The following is a 15,809-nucleotide window of genomic DNA, read 5'->3' as shown; positions in this document are numbered from 1 at the left end:
TGACATATGGCATGAAAACACAGAAAAATGCTTTATGGGAAACTTGGTTCTTTAGCTTTACATACCAAACCTGAAGGAGGAAACCTGGGTGTGATCTTTGACTCTGAGCTCTGTTTTATCTCCCATGTAAACACAGTCACTAAAGTAGTTTTTTATCATTGAAGAAATATCGCTAAGTTAAGGCTTTTCTATCTCAGAGCAACGCAGAGAAACTTGTTCATGCATTTGTTACAAGCAGAGTTGATCACTGTAATGATCTTCTTACTAAACTTCCTATGAAAACAATACATCCCTTATAACTCATACACAACGCACCAGCATCCTAACAAAAACAACACAGAGAGATCAGATCACTCCCTGCTTTAAAAGAGCTGCACTGGCTGTCTGTATCGTTCAGGATAGATTTTAAAGTTCTGCTACTAGTTTTTAGGGCTTTAAATGACCTTAAAGCTCCGCTTACATCACAGAGTGTCTGTCTGTTTATGTTCCAGTACGTAATCTAAGATCTGCAGATACTGACCTTCTACAAACACCTTCTGTAAAATACAGAAAACACGGAGAGACTCTTTCAGTTATTCTGCTTCTAAACTGTGGAGCTCAGTTCACCTTTTATTAGACAGTCAAGTTCAGAGCTCACTTTTAAGAAGCATCTAAAAACGTCTCTCTTTAACTCAGCATTTAATTAAAACTCTATATCTTGTGGTTTTTATCTTTTAATTTGATCTGTCATTTTCTTATATGATTCTAAATTAATACTTATAATTTCTTGTATAACTGTTTTTTATCACCTGTCTGTAAAGAATTTTGAGCTGCCACCCGCATGAAAAGTGCTATATAAATAAACATTATTAATATTATTATTATTATTATTTTATTTTTTTTAATTGTTTTAACAGTGGCCCTAAAACGTCGTGGTAGAGTATACACCACAGAAACCATCTGTGTCTTTGGTTGGCCTAAGTGGTAGGGAAGGGCTAGTATAGTTGTTAAAGGCCTCAAGCCAATTTGTATAGGCTGGAAGGGAAAAGCAAGCAGCCTTTGACTTCCTTCTCTATGTGGGGGTCAGTTAACATAAACGGTGCCATTAACCCAAGGGCCAATAAAAGCTTTCCCAGACTGATAACAGGGCAGAGCCATAACTCAAGGAGATGGTGACCCTAATAGGCAACTTTTACCAAGCCTCTATGATGTGTGATTAAAGAGATGGGTGGGAGATCATACGCCCTGACTTATGAAGGATGAGGTGCTTTCTGTGTTGACTGGTGGTCATAAACTGGATAATGGAGTAGTTTTCCTTACAGAGCCTCTGTGTGTGAGAGCATGTGAGTGCAGAGGTCAGTCTATGAGATCAGGCTCAATCTTCAAAACAAACACCGGTTCCTTTTCACACAAAGCCTCCCTCTAATTAACTCCATTTGGGAAGAACTGTAGGAGGTCACCCACTTGCATGCTCTTGTGGCATCTCTCTCTCTCTCTCTCTCTCTCTCCTTGGCTCTACCTCTTTTTGTATTTCTCCTACACACTTCAAAAATGGTCTATATATAACCATGAACGCCCAAAGAATCTTTTGCAAAATAAAAACACATGAAAAGGTTCTTCAGACTGAAGGAGAATGCACACTTAAAAATGGTTCTTCATGCGTTCTTTAGTAAAGAAAATGGTTCTATATAGAACCATGAACACCCAAAGAACCCTTTGCATGACTAAAAGGTTTTTTTGCATTGTGAAATTGTTCTTCAGATTGATGGAGAATGTGCTGTAGATGTTTTTATATAGAACCTTTTTGGAAAGAGTTCTTCTGTTGTGTCAAGCTTGACATTGTAACAATATAAGAACCTGTTTTGATGCTATATAGAACTCAAGGATTCTCCACATTCTCTATCAATATTTTTTTGTGTGAACACACCACCACCACATCAGTGTTACTGCAGTGCTGAGAATGATCCGCCACCCAAATAGTACCTGCTCTGTGAGGGTCCCTGGGGGTCCTCACCACTGAAGAACAGGGTAAAAGGGGGCTAACAAAGTATGCAGAGAAACAGATGGACTACAGTCTGTAACTGTAGAACTACAAAGTGCACCTATATAGTAAGTGGAGCTGATTAAATGGACAATGAGCGTAGAAACAAGGGGGTGGTCATAATGTTACACCTGATCAATGTACGTCCATATACAGGGTGATTCAAAAAGATTCATCCGATTTCAAAGCTCCATATTTTTACAACCGTGAGGCGCCTAGGAACCAATCACAATCCAATTGAAAGAGGGAGTCATAGAGTTTCTGACTGGCTCCTTTCAGTCTGAGAGGAGATGAGACCCCTGAGCAGAAAGCGTTCTGCATTCTCCACTTCAATAAGAGTGAATCCGTCATAACTGTGCAGCGTGATTTTCGTGGGCAGTGAACCTCAGACAGCTCAGAGCGTTCGTCGTTGGTTCCACAACACTGGATGATCTCCGAAATCGCACTGAAAGAGCCGTGAGTGCAGCGACACCCGACATGCTCAATCCAGTATGGGATGAATTTGACTATGGCGTTGATGTTGTCCGTACAGCTGGAGGAGGTTCATACTGAGCACTTAATAAACCTTATGCTCATTTAAACCATTTACAGTTTACTGCATTGTTCTGTGATGATTCACAAGTGAAATAAATCATTTTGAAATCGGATGAATCGTTTGGAATCACGCTGTATATAGATACACCCACAGCTATGCGTACATACCCTTACTAACACATATACAAACGAAAAAACTGGAGCAAAGAGAGTGATGACATGAAGAGATTGACCTGCTGTCCTATCCTAGCATGCATTACAGTTTGGGTACTATATGTCCCTTATTGTCCATCATCAAACACTTTACAGGCGTTAAGCAGTTCACTAATGTTACCAGCCAAATTTCCCCATATTTGGATTGTTGAAACCTTAGCACTGTGAATTCTAGCAGTAGAGAGATCCATCATAACTTTATCATGAAAATAATAAAACCACTTCCTACTATGCAATATATAAGGGGGAGTATATTCTCCATCAATCTGAAGAACCCTTTCAGAATGCAAAGAACCTTTTAATCATGCAAAGGGCTCAGTCTACTGTTAACAATGATGGTCCATAGAAAACTTATTTATTGCCATGATTTTTAATAATAACATTGGTGTATTTTATCACGTTTTCCTGCAATTTTATAAAAGTAATAAGCCACTCAAGGATGTGCATTACAGTGTCTTTCCTCCAGTCTGCCTTTGGTAAAACTGTAAAAGTGTAAAATATTGTTTGTCATTTATCTGTAGAAAATGAGAGAGATGGAAATGAGATAAGGTTTTTATGCATTTAAAGTCCAGAGCACACTGACCCAGCGATCTCCGACAAAGGAGTCTCCTCAGTTCACAATAGTTCATTTGGTTTGTCAGCTCTTATTCTGAAGCAGGTGCTAAGAGCTGAATGTACTTCCCGGGTCAGGGTACCATGGCCTCATCAAGATTTAAAATCATCGCCTTAAGGTGCATCACCAAACAAAGTGCTGCCTCCTGTGTGTAACTCAGATGCAGTGTTAGCCCATAGCTCCTTGGAAAAGCTCTTCTGGTTTGGCAGGAACTCTAAAGACACTTGATAATTAACAGGCCTGAGGTGAACAGACCAAAAAACTCTCTGTTTGAGAAGACACAGCCCAGCTACCACAACATGACAGAGAATTAGAAAAAGCTTTAACAGAGTGGATGTTTCACTTCAGGTCCAGATCTTCTGTGGAAGTGTGTTGGGAAGGCAGCCAACATCCTGTGATTGTGATAGTTGACTAGATAGAGCTGCCATACAGAGCACACAACCACCGCATTAGGAACAGAGCATTTCAAATTACATCCATTAAAGTCTGAGAATCTCTGTAATTTTAGGATAAAATAAGTTGATTGGTTGAAAAAAACTTGTCACAGTGAAATTTTTTTCAAAAACACTTTTAATGTATTTTTTATGTTTTATGTCCTTTATAGTGGACAATACGACGTTGGATAGTAATTTTGTTGGTGTCATTTTTCTTGTTTCCTGTACTGAAGGCTGACCAAAACCCTGCTGCAACATCAGCAACTACTTCAAAAACCTTGTCATCAGTCTTCAAAGTCCAGATTATCAATGTACAGCTCAAAGTAAATCCAAGGCACCCAGTCAGTTTGGCTTTGAGTGGTCATTTAGCAGCAAACTGTTCCATAGTAGGGATGAATCTTAGGTATGAACGGAGAAGGAAGAGAATAATTTACTTTCAATGTTTTCATTTTTAAATGTACAATTACATAAAAGGAGATCAGATCCCGAGCTTAAATACCTGCATGCATTTATTCCAGTTGTCCATTTAGCAGTAAGAGTAAAACTCAAAATACTGGCGGGAACAAAAAATGAAGACCCTAACCCAAAAAGAAGAAAATCACTATCACTTCCTGGATGTCATTTGGCCAATTAGCCTGCAGATTTGTGCCCTAGGAGGTGGAGCTTAGACTTTAAAAGCAGTGTGCCAGAGTTTGTCACCGACCAGGCATAACATTATGACCACCTCCTTGTTTCTACGCTCATTGTCCATTTATCAGCTCCACTTACTATATAGGTGCACTTTGTAGTTCTACAGTTACAGACTGTAGTCCATCTGTTTCTCTGCATACTTTGTTAGCCCCCTTTTACCCTGTTCTTCAGTGGTCAGGATCCTCATGGACCCTCACAGAGCAGGTACTATTTGGGTGGTGGATCATTCTCAGCACTGCAGTAACACTGACGTGGTGGTGGTGTGTTAGTGTGTGTTGCGCTGGTACAAGTGGATCAGACACAGCAGTGCTGCTGGAGTTTTTAAACACTGTGTCCACTCACTGTCCACTCTATTAGACACTCCTACCTTCTCAGTCCACCTTGTAGATGTAAAGTCAGAGACGATAGCTCATCTGCTGCTGCACAGTTTGTGTTGGTCATCCTCTAGTCCTTCATCAGTGGTCACAGGACGCTGTTGGCTGGATATTTTTGGTTGGTGGACTATTCTCAGTCCAGCAGTGACACTGAGGTGTTTAAAAACTCCAGCAGCACTGCTGTGTCTGATCCACTCAGACCAGCGCAACACACACTAACACACCACCACCACATCAGTGTTACTGCAGTGCTGAGAATGATCCACCACCCAAATAGTACCTGCTCTGTGAGGGTCCATGGGGGTCCTGACCACTGAAGAACAGGGTAAAAGAGGGCTAACAAAGTATGCAGAGAAACAGATGGACTACAGTCTGTAACTGTAGAACTACAAAGTGCACCTATATAGTAAGTGGAGTTTGTGTATGTTGTTAATTTGTCTGTATAATAAATCAGTTAAAACTTTAGCGGCTTTATAGTGGTCTTTGTACCCCTTTATTGTGCTCCTCCATCCTCTAGATACTGTCCCTCCCTCCTCCTAGACCTGAGCCTATGGTTGGGACATAACAGCTTTAGAAACATCATAAATGCATATTTTTCAACTACTTACTTCTCTTGAACCCATATAGTGTGGTTGCTGAGATGGCAGCCACCCCAACAAATGATATATTGTTGGAAAAGCCAGGATGTCTTTACATGGCACACCACATTTCAGCACTGTAGCTTATATGGTTTTTGAAATATTCTTTGGGGACTTCTGTCCCCCACAGAGGACAACAATGATTACCAGGTCTCATGAGGATATAGAGTTACAGTGCATTAGGCCTGGAGCGCTTTCCTTCACGTGATGGTGAAAGCAAGCCTTAAAGACTTCGCAAGGGCCCAGAAGCATTTCACAATGCAGCTCTTTCTGAGTTAAAATAATTAAAACACTGATGACCAAAAGTCCTATAAAAATTCCATAGTGCTTCTTAGATAGTGGCAAACTAAGCCAAGTAGGCCAAGTTATGAGCCCTAAACGTGAAACTGAGCTTGGTTTGTGGTATGATGCTTCGCGATAACATCCAGGGCATCACCAAGCCAGCTATCCGCCGTCTGGCTCGCCGTGGCGGTGTCAAGCGTATCTCTGGTCTGATCTATGAGGAGACCCGCGGCGTGCTCAAGGTGTTCCTGGAGAACGTGATCAGGACGCCGTCACCTACACCGAGCACGCCAAGAGGAAGACCGTCACCGCTATGGATGTGGTTTACGCCCTGAAGCGTCAGGGACGAACCCTGTACGGCTTCGGAGGCTAACGCTCGACTCGAACAACGATAAACCAACGGCTCTTTAAGAGCCCCCCACAGACCCACCGGAAGAGTTTTTCCTTATAACCCAGTAATAGTGAAACAACAAGCATTGTATATGTCTCCATGGTAATTTTGCTTTTTAAAGACAGAGTGAGCTTGATTTAATACCGGATCAACTGGAGTGGTGGCGAATGCTTAACTAGCTTGAAAACCCTTTGTTTGTACGATTGTACGATCATTTTATTTCATGCGCTTTCTTGAGTTGACAGGCAAAACATTTTCGTGTGTGTGTAAGGAATGAGAACTCGTTATATTTAGAATAAGCCCGATAAGGACATTTGTATTGTACGTGTGATACCCAATAGCTAAGAATGCGCGGGAAGTGACGCCCGTATTACACGCATCACTCTCTTCGCTACGCCACGGACACCGCTAGTTTAGGATAGTTGATGTTCTCCTCACACAGTCACAGCACGTGAATGAACTCTGGGTTACTAGAATAGTTACTCTCTTGGGTAAACAGTTAGGTGCTCTTAAAAGAGCCGTTGGGTGATTTGGGAAACCTGGGAGCGCCACGCTGTTTAATTTATGCGCGCGCTCCGCGGATACAGGGCGGTGCCAGCTGGATGTCTTAGCATGAGTGTCGGTGACGTGCTCTGGCGTGGACTGGCGCACAGTATCTAGTGTCCTCAGAACATGACCCACCACAGTACGCCTCGCTAGCCTCCTGCAGGGCCATGACAGGCAGAGGAGCTCTGGACGCGAGAATGAACCGTCTTGAGTCTCTGAGCGATCTACACGCACGAGCGCTGGAAGGGCTAGCTACGAATCAGCAGCAAGCTGCTGTGGCATTCTGGTACGGCGGATCTCCCTCAGAGCCACGGTGCCAGGCCCTGTAACGGGTGAGGCTCTTGACACCTGCCAGGAGCCGGAGCGCTCTTACGAGCAGTCACCTTGTAGCCAGTCTGCTTCGCGGGCTTGCCACCGTAGTTGCGGCGGTCTGCTTGGTTCATGCCTAGGACGTCAACTTTGTTGCTGTCTGCACCAAAGAGAACGGAATAACTCTGCAGCACAGACCCGCGGCCCTTTTAAGGTTCGAGGCTGCTCGCCGCATCATTGGGCAGCGTCCGGAATGATGCCCGCCTCCATTGGACGCGCACGCACGATGGCTACACGATCCATTGGCGTTTCTGCCGCGCCAACATTTTCAAACTACAAGGCAGCCTGCCCCAACGACCTGGCGGCTCATGTACACATTGATTGTTTTTTTCTGTTTTACAATGTTCGGTGTAACGTTACTCGATTTTTGGTTCATTGCAATATTACACGCCTGTTATTGACCTTTTTTCGCGGAGTTACAGACGTTCGTGTGCAAGGTTTCTTCGCCTGTATTCGCGTACAATAGAGCTTTTAAGTCACTACTTCTAAAGCTGCACGTGCGAAAAATGTGATAAAATCATGACTTTGTCAGCAGTGTATCATAGATCAGTCATAACTTGTCACGTTGTGTGTACGGAATGAAAATAACTAAACTTGTGATCAGTAATACCTGACAGGAACGTATGTAATGCTACAACAGTAGATAAGAATGCGCGGAAGGTGACCAAAGCGGCGGTATTCAGCACGCACTCGTCGCGGACGTGGTGAAGCTGTGATGCTTTATTTCATTCTATCCTACACACGCGATAGAATGAATGAACTACGATCACTAGAAAGTCGTTTTATTTTTCATACTTGTAGCATAAGGACAACGACTGCACTTTTGTTGCTATGGTGGGTGGCTCTTAAAAGAGCTTTGTATAATTTGGCAGAAGACCTCAATTATTTGTCTTGGCGCCTTCTCTGTTTTCTTGGCGCAGACAGCCGAATGTTAGGCAGAACACCACCCTGAGCGATGGTCACTCCTCGAGCAGTTTGTTGAGCTCCTCATCATTACGAACGGCAACTGCAGGTGACGAGGGATGATACGGGTCTTCTTGTTGTCGCGAGCGCGTTGCGGCCAACTCAAGGATCTCAGCGTCAGATTACTCCAGGACGGCAGCCAAGTAGACTGGAGCCCGGCGCCGACGCGCTCGGCATAGTATGCCTTTGCGCAAAGCCTATGCACACGGCCCACAGGAAACTGCAGCCCGGCGCGGAAGAGCGAGTCTTGCCTTCGCCCTAGCTTACCTCCGGTTCTTCAGCTCATTTTGCACTTCTGTTGAGTTTGATGAACTAAGCAAAATAAACAGCAATCGTTCCGAACGCCCTCCATATAGGCAAAGCTGCCATGTTTCTATTGGCTAAAATGCGATGGCATCCAACAACCAATCATATTAGCGTCGTCATAATTTGGGCCCGCCACTTTCTTCTCCAAGCCCTCTGCTTCCCCCCACTCCCCTTATCGCTTGCGCGCTGCGTGTATGTGTTACAGAGATAGAGAGAGAGAGCGATAAATACACACGATACTTTGGGAGATGAAGATAAATTATGTGCTGCAGACACATATCAAATATTTTTTTTATGTAGTGTGTATAGCTTTTATATTATTGATCACACGTTCTCTCTTAATGCTTTATTGTTATCATCTTGGTTTTGTAATTACTATTATAATTCATATGCATATTATTATTACACATGTAATTTGTCATGTCACATAAAGCAACCTGACTGAACTGAGGAGAACGAGATGAGGACAAGGAAACAAGCAAGTCCTGTTTCCTCGCTGTGTTTTTATCCAATTTCAGCCCTACTCTCATCCGTGTAAATGCAAACGGCAACTCGGTCATAATTTGACCCTGGCGCTTTAAAGTATTACGACTGGCCAGTTTTTAAGTGCAGCACGAAAGAAAATCGAACTCTTTAATAGAAAATGTGGGTGGCTCTTAAAGAGCCGTCAACGGCTTTTTTTCAATAGGAGAAACAGGACATGAGGTGAACAGCACGTTGACTTCTTCTTGGGAGCCGCCTTTTTCGCCGTCTTGGGCTTGGCAGCTTTGGGCTTGACCGCCTTTGTTTTCTTCGGGCTCTTGGCCGTCTTCTTCGGGCCGCCGGCTTCTTGGCTTTTTTGGGAGACTTGGCGACTTTCTTGGCGGCCGCGGGCTTCTTCGCCGTTACCTTCTTGGCTTTTTCGGCGACTTCTTGGCGGCCGCGGGCTTCTTCGCCGCTACCTTCTTGGGCTTCTTGGCGCGGCGGGCTTTTTGGCGGCCGCCTTCTTGGTTTGGTCGCTGCTTTCTTCGCCGGCTTCTTCTTGGCCTCGGCTTGCTTCTTGTTGAGCTTGAAGGAGCTGACGCACCGGTGCCTTTGGTCTGCACAGGTGCCCTTCGTCACGAGGCTCTTGACGGCGAGCTTGACGCGGGAATTGTTCTTCTCCACGTCGTAGCCGCCGGCAGCCAGGGCTTTCTTGAGAGCGGCGAGAGACACGCCGCTCCTCTCCTTGGACTGCAGAAAGAGCCTTGACGATGAGCTCGCCGACGCTGGGGCCGGCTTTCTTGGGCCGGGCAGCGCTTTCTTCTTGGGAGCTTTGGCCGGCGCGGCGGCTGGAGCAGGAGCGACTTCTGCCATCGTTCTGCTTTTGCTGCGAGCGGAGCGAGAAGAGCACAAACTAGACTGTTCAGAGGAACCTCCCTCTCAGGCGGGGAGCCGGCCCCTTAAAGGCACATGAGAACGGTGTAGACTCAACCACGCGGGCGCTGTGCCTCTTTGTCTCGTGACGCGCTCAGATTTGTGTTTTCTCGTGGCATTTATCGGGCAAAATACGACAGAATGCGCCGCTGGCGAGCGTCCAACGGCTCGTTCCTCTAGAAGAGGCTCTGCCGTGTGTCCCCAGTCCGGGAATGGGTGCACAGCGACGCCTCGTTTACAGGGCGGCTCTCAAAAGGGCGCCGGGCGGTCGCCGCTCCGAACGAAAGACGGCGTATTTGGCGCGATAATCGGTGGAAAACGGTGGCAAACGGCGGCGTGAACTTTCGGAGAGCTCAACAGCGCGTTCGGGGAGAGCCTCGGCGAGGGCGTGGGCGAACTTCCCAGCGACCGAGCGCCTCGTTGACTATGTGTCAAACGGGCTCTCTTGGAGCGAGCAAAGCACAGGCGTGAGGTCGGCGGCCCGCGGGGCCAGAGCCTGCTCTCTGCTGATGTGCTGTCTGTACAAAAAAGCCATGTAAATGAACTTTGACTTACAGTGCGAAATAACCCAAATCTCATATGGAAAGCATTATTATGTCATGATATTTTACTGTATGGCTCTCCATACTCCATGGCTTTGTGTGTGTGGGTGACCCTGAGTGTGAACGCAAAGTGCAGTGGTGTGGCCAAGTAGGCCACATCTAGGAGAGGCACACACAGAGAGAAGAACCTGTTGTTCCATTTTAAGACTAAAACGTCTTTGAAGGAGAAAAGAACATACGTAGACAGACCTAGCTGTAACCATATTGAATAGTAGTAATACACAGAGTCAATAAAGTGTAAAAGGCCTTAGCCTGATTGTGGCCTTGGCCTGTGATCATCATTATGTTATATAAAAAATATATGTTACTTTTTGGTTTGGAAATAATGGAATCATTCTTGATAAGAAAAAAAATAATAATGACGTTAACAATGATGTGAACGATAATAAAAGAAATTTGTAAGGTTTGGATATAATGGTATTCAAAGTAGTCATGAAAGTTGGAGATAATGGTGTGTAACCATTTGGGATGGGCAAGGAGGGGTCATCACCTTACTCTGACCTCAGCAACGGTCAAGGTCTTGCCCTAAATCTACTTTCACTTTAACTAATTTCACCACAAACCTCAAAAAAGGTCTAACTCTAAATTTGCTATTACTCTAAATACATTTTAAGCTTGAAGGCTAGATGTAAGACAAATTTGGCCTACTCTAACTACAACATGAGCTTAAAGCCTCAGTTCTGTACATGATTTTAATTTTATAGCTTCATCATAAGTCTATTGGAGCACTATACATTTCAGTTTTCACTCACTCTTACTACTTCACAAGCCTGAGGCCCTGCCTTAAGATTACTTTGACATTCTTTATCTGTAGCACTATAACATCTCGTTCTCACACTAACTACACTACAAGCCTATAGGACCTCATTCTAAACCTACCATCACTTACTGAAATCTCATTTTGCTAACTCTAACTTCTTTAGAAGCCTAAGACATCACCCTATACTGACTTTTACAATCTCTTATATTATTCATAAACCTAAGACGGAGCTCTATAGCAACACTTTCTTAAGCTTTCTACATTATAAGCTTTAGTGCTCACTGAAAGCCTATTTTTGCTTACACTAGCTTCATCATAAGCGTTAGACTTAAAATATATACAGAGTAAGTAAAAGGGCTTATAGAGCTACACCTTAGATTTATGTTTTATTCTTATCTCCTCATGAATCCACTGTTATTTACTTTACTACAACAAAGACACAAAACCTAGCTAGATGCTCCCTTTGCTTAATCTGACTTCATCATAAGCCTAAGGCCTTGCCCTAAACCTATTTTGACATTATCCAACTTGACCATAAACCCAAAAACCTAATATAACTTACTCCAACTACATTTTGAGCCAGTGTACAGATGAAAGGCTTGATTCTGGCTTGCTTAAACCGTATCATCAGCTAAAGCCTAGCTCTGCACCTGCTGTCATTCTACAACTTCATCATAAGTCTAACGGCTCGCTATACATCTCAGTTCACTCACTCTTACTCCTTCACAAGCCTGGGGCCCTGCCCTACTTTAACATCATTTAACTTAGCTCCATAGCTACTGCTACTCACTCTAACCTGCTATCATTTACTCCATCTACATTTTAAGCCTGAGGCCTAGTTTGAAAGCTAATTTTGTTCACTCTTCTTCTTCTGAAGCCTAAGGCTTTGCCCTACACTAACGCTATCTTCATGATAAGCTCCACAGCTACCTTTAGTAACTCTGACTACTTTAGAAGCCAGAGGCTTAGTGATAAATCTATATAAAACTACTTTTGCTTATTCTACCAGCAGCAATAGCCTAGGTTTAGCTCTTTAGCTACCTGTACTTGATGGCACTTCAGCATTAGCGTAAGGCCTACTTACTCTAACTGCATCATGGGCCTAATGCCTGGCTCTATATCATAGACTTAATACGACGTAGCATCTAAACCAACTTTAAGTTACTCATTATTTAATTTTTATTTGTGTCATAAACAATAACAACAATAATAATAATACAAAGAAAAAAGTTTTGCTTACTCTACCTTCAACATACTACTGCAGGGCATACAGTATAACCTTCATTTTTATACTTTTTTATAGTTTCATAGTTCTTTCCATTTGTACCACACACACTGACCTCCTCTTATTCCACTATTCAAAGCCTTAAAGTCAAGTCAAGAGGCTTTATTGTCATTCCATCTATGTACAAGTACACAGTGGAGTGAAATTACGTTCCTCCAAGGAACAACACGGTGCAACAAGGAACAAAATAGACAGTACAAAGAAAAAAAAAATCAAACTAGAAACAATACAATAAATACAATATATAAAAACAGACATTCAGACACAGTAACGGGACAGGACAGTGCAGCGCCGACACAGCACTCATTTCTGAGTATGAGGTAGTGGAATAAGGTGCAAAGATTATTTAACATGCTGTGATCTGTGAGTTTACGCAGTCAGATTGTAACATACGTGAACACAGCAGTTCCTGAGGTAGGTACACAGTACCAGAGTGAAGAAAGTGCAAGCACTGTATTAGCAGCAATGTTCCAGATGGAGGGGTGAGAGACCCCAATGATCTTCTCAGCTGTCCTCACTATTCTCTGTAGGGACTTGCAGTCGGAGGCAGTGCAATTCCCAAACCAGGCAATGATGCAGCAGTAGAACATGCTGAAGATGGGGTTGTGGGGCTTTCTAAAGGAGGTACAATGTTCCCAGAAGTACTGCAATACCAGGTTGATGCGTGGAGCTTACGGAGCAAGCTCCTCTTCCGTCTCCTTGTTGTAAATATCAATTTAATGTGTAGCCCTCATTTAGAGGACGCATCAGATATTAAACTAATAAGAAACAGATACTACACTTGATCAAGTACAAAAGGCAGAGAAGCAATAAAATGCTAAATATTAAAGAATACATAAGTAAACAGCTCTTACAATAACAAATGTGCACACAATGTTTTATTTTTATTCATAATACACACATGCATGTCAAGAAAAGAAAAAATGATAGAGGTTAGAAGCGTTATAACTCAAAACAAAGCCTGGATGTTTCCTGTATTTTACAGGTGTTTGCAGAAGGAATTGCAGATCACGTACTGGAACAAACACACTTTTTGTATACACAAACCAAAGGATGTGCATTTAAACACTTACATAACTCATTCTACTACAAGCCTTACAGTACCCACACAAAATAAGCTCTTTAAGCGGAAACGTGGGTGGCTCTTAAAAGAGCCGTTGGGTTTGATGAAATTTGTCACTTGTTACTTGGAGCTGGTGTACTTGGTGACGGCCTTGGTGCCCTCGGACACGGCGTGCTTGGCCAGCTCACCGGGAAGAAAGCAGGCGCACGGCGGTCTGGATCTCCCTGGACGTGATGTAGAGCGTTTGTTGTAATGAGCCAAACGAGACGACTCACCGGCGATGCGCTCCGAAATGTCGTTGACGAACGAGTTCATGATGCCCATCGCCTTGGAAGAAATGCCGGTGTCGGGTGGACCTGCTTCAGCACCTTGTACACGTAGATCGCATAGCTCTCTCCCTTCTGACTTTCTGCGCTTCTTGCCTCCCTTACCAGCCGTCTTAGTCACGAGCTTTCTTGGAGCCCTCTCTTCGGGGCGGACTTGGCGGTGCAGGCATGGTTTTCCCTTTTTCGAGTTCACCGAAGCATGATGCAGCGCGCCCGCACCAGGCTTATCTAGACTCCGATATTCAAATTATAGCTCCGCCTTCTGATGCCAACAACGATCATTGGACAACAATCATCGTTCGATTTGGGTCGCACGCCCATCCCCTCCCCCTCCTACTCTCTTCCAGCTCAAGACTTTCCCTTTGTTCGCCTTCCCGCGCATTACTTATCTACTGTGTGCCAATTTTGTATATACATACGTTCCTGATCAGTTATTACGATTATGACTCCCGAAAGCGCATAAATATATCACATTTTCGCACAATGTAAGTTTAAAGTGTGACTGTGTGTGTGTTTGTGTGTGTGTATGACCGCACATCTATTATCTATTTTAATTCTTATTTACTTTAGCTACTGCAAAGTGTTTGTCGATACTGTGCACTGTGACCTCAACTCCGTGTATGTTGAAGCGTATCTTCTAGCTTTGAGTGCTTTGAGACTCTTTCGTTGTGAGACAACTAAAGGAGTATTTTTGATCTGAAATTAAAGATTAAAATATGTTCAACTTTATTAGGAGTGGACCGTCCAGCTAGTTGAGCTTCTCGCCTCCACTCTTTCCCAGTTATTTCAAGTATCAATTAAAGTCATTCCGTCAGTGTTTAAGAGGTAAACTCATTAGCAGTCGGAATGCACTAAAGTCTGCTTTCATTACTACATGAATCACTAAGGAAAACGCTCTCTGGTGGGTCTGTGCGTCTAAAAGAGCCGTTATTTATCGTGTCGAGTCGAGCGTATTAGCCTCCGAAGCCGTACAGGGTTCGTCCCTGACGCTTTCAGGGCGTAAAGACCACATCGCGTGGCGTGTGACGGTCTTTCTCTGGCGTGCTCGTGTAGTGAGACGGCGTCCCTGATCCCGTTCTCTCCAGAACCTACCTTGAGCACGCGCGGTCTGCCTCATAGATCAGACCAGAGATACGCTTGACAATTACATATACCACACATATAGTGACGCATACTATTACCACCCGCTACCTTCTAAAAATACTATTTACTTAACAGTTATACTTTATAAGGTTACTATATTTGCACAGACAGCGTGTAACGCTGTTAACATCCATATTCTCTTTGTTGGTTTACCACCTAAACATGGCCAACTGCCCTGCTGCAAGCTCATCCACCTCACTCTCTGACCGAACTGAGACTAGTCTCATTTGTAAGAGAAGCAGTAAAACTTCCAAAGTACCTTAAAGAGAACAAACAGAGAATAATAATTATGTATATCTCAGCACTTATGCTGTCTAATGAAGCAAATATCTAGATCAATTATTGGCCAAAGCAAACAAATTTCATTATCATTAAACCTCATAAACCTGATCTCATATCATAAATATAGTAGTGAGGGTTATAATTGGTACTAACTGAAATAAAGAATTACACAACAAATGTTGCCCTTTATATTGATTTACATATGGCATTTAAAATCTCATTTAAAGTACATTTCTCACATGTGCAATATTCCTATTACAACTCTTTAACGACCTCGTAATTCAGCAGGATCCAGTGGTGTTCGAGAGAGAGAGACGTTCCCTAGACAGAGCGTATCGGTTCGTGACATGTTTTATTGAACCCAGGGGATGCGCTAGAGGCGATTTTTTCGAAACCCTGTTTCATTCTGTCCTGGCCGATAAGAAATGGAGTCTCAGAGCGCCGTAGCTCCTAACTATTGGCATACGTAGCACAAAATAGAGACTGACACGACGCTACAGGTCTACAGAGCAGTGTAGCAGAATCAGTGATACCCGGTGAGAGCACATCTCTGATAGGTAGTGTGGGATGACATCATGGT

General features: G+C 43.6%; 2 protein-coding genes and 1 non-coding gene across 3 annotated transcripts; all 3 read right to left on the bottom strand.

Moving 5' to 3' along the window:
- Nucleotides 1–7,037: 7,037 nt before the first annotated feature.
- Nucleotides 7,038–9,708, bottom strand: LOC118806330 (histone H1-like). Its single transcript, XM_036567742.1, has 2 exons — nucleotides 9,090–9,708; nucleotides 7,038–7,204 (listed from the first exon to the last, which is right to left on the bottom strand). The coding sequence occupies exons 1-2, from the start codon at nucleotides 9,706–9,708 to the stop codon at nucleotides 7,038–7,040; spliced, it is 786 nt and encodes a 261-aa protein (XP_036423635.1).
- Nucleotides 9,709–13,034: 3,326 nt separating this feature from the next.
- Nucleotides 13,035–13,226, bottom strand: LOC118807395. The gene has a single exon (XR_005007209.1). It is a non-coding gene; the product is annotated as a U2 spliceosomal RNA (small nuclear RNA).
- Nucleotides 13,227–13,598: 372 nt separating this feature from the next.
- LOC118806329 (histone H2B-like) lies at nucleotides 13,599–15,806 on the bottom strand. Its single transcript, XM_036567741.1, is given in 6 exon segments — nucleotides 13,599–13,673; nucleotides 13,675–13,712; nucleotides 13,715–13,825; nucleotides 13,828–13,904; nucleotides 14,793–14,912; nucleotides 15,763–15,806. Coding segments are annotated over 6 exon segments (465 nt in total).
- Nucleotides 15,807–15,809: the final 3 nt, after the last annotated feature.

The sequence above is a fragment of the Colossoma macropomum genome, unplaced genomic scaffold, assembly GCF_904425465.1.
Source record: "Colossoma macropomum unplaced genomic scaffold, Colossoma_macropomum, whole genome shotgun sequence".
Classification (NCBI taxonomy): domain Eukaryota; kingdom Metazoa; phylum Chordata; class Actinopteri; order Characiformes; family Serrasalmidae; genus Colossoma; species Colossoma macropomum.
Note: the sequence above shows the minus strand (reverse complement) of the source record. Positions and strands in the feature narration are given on the sequence as shown.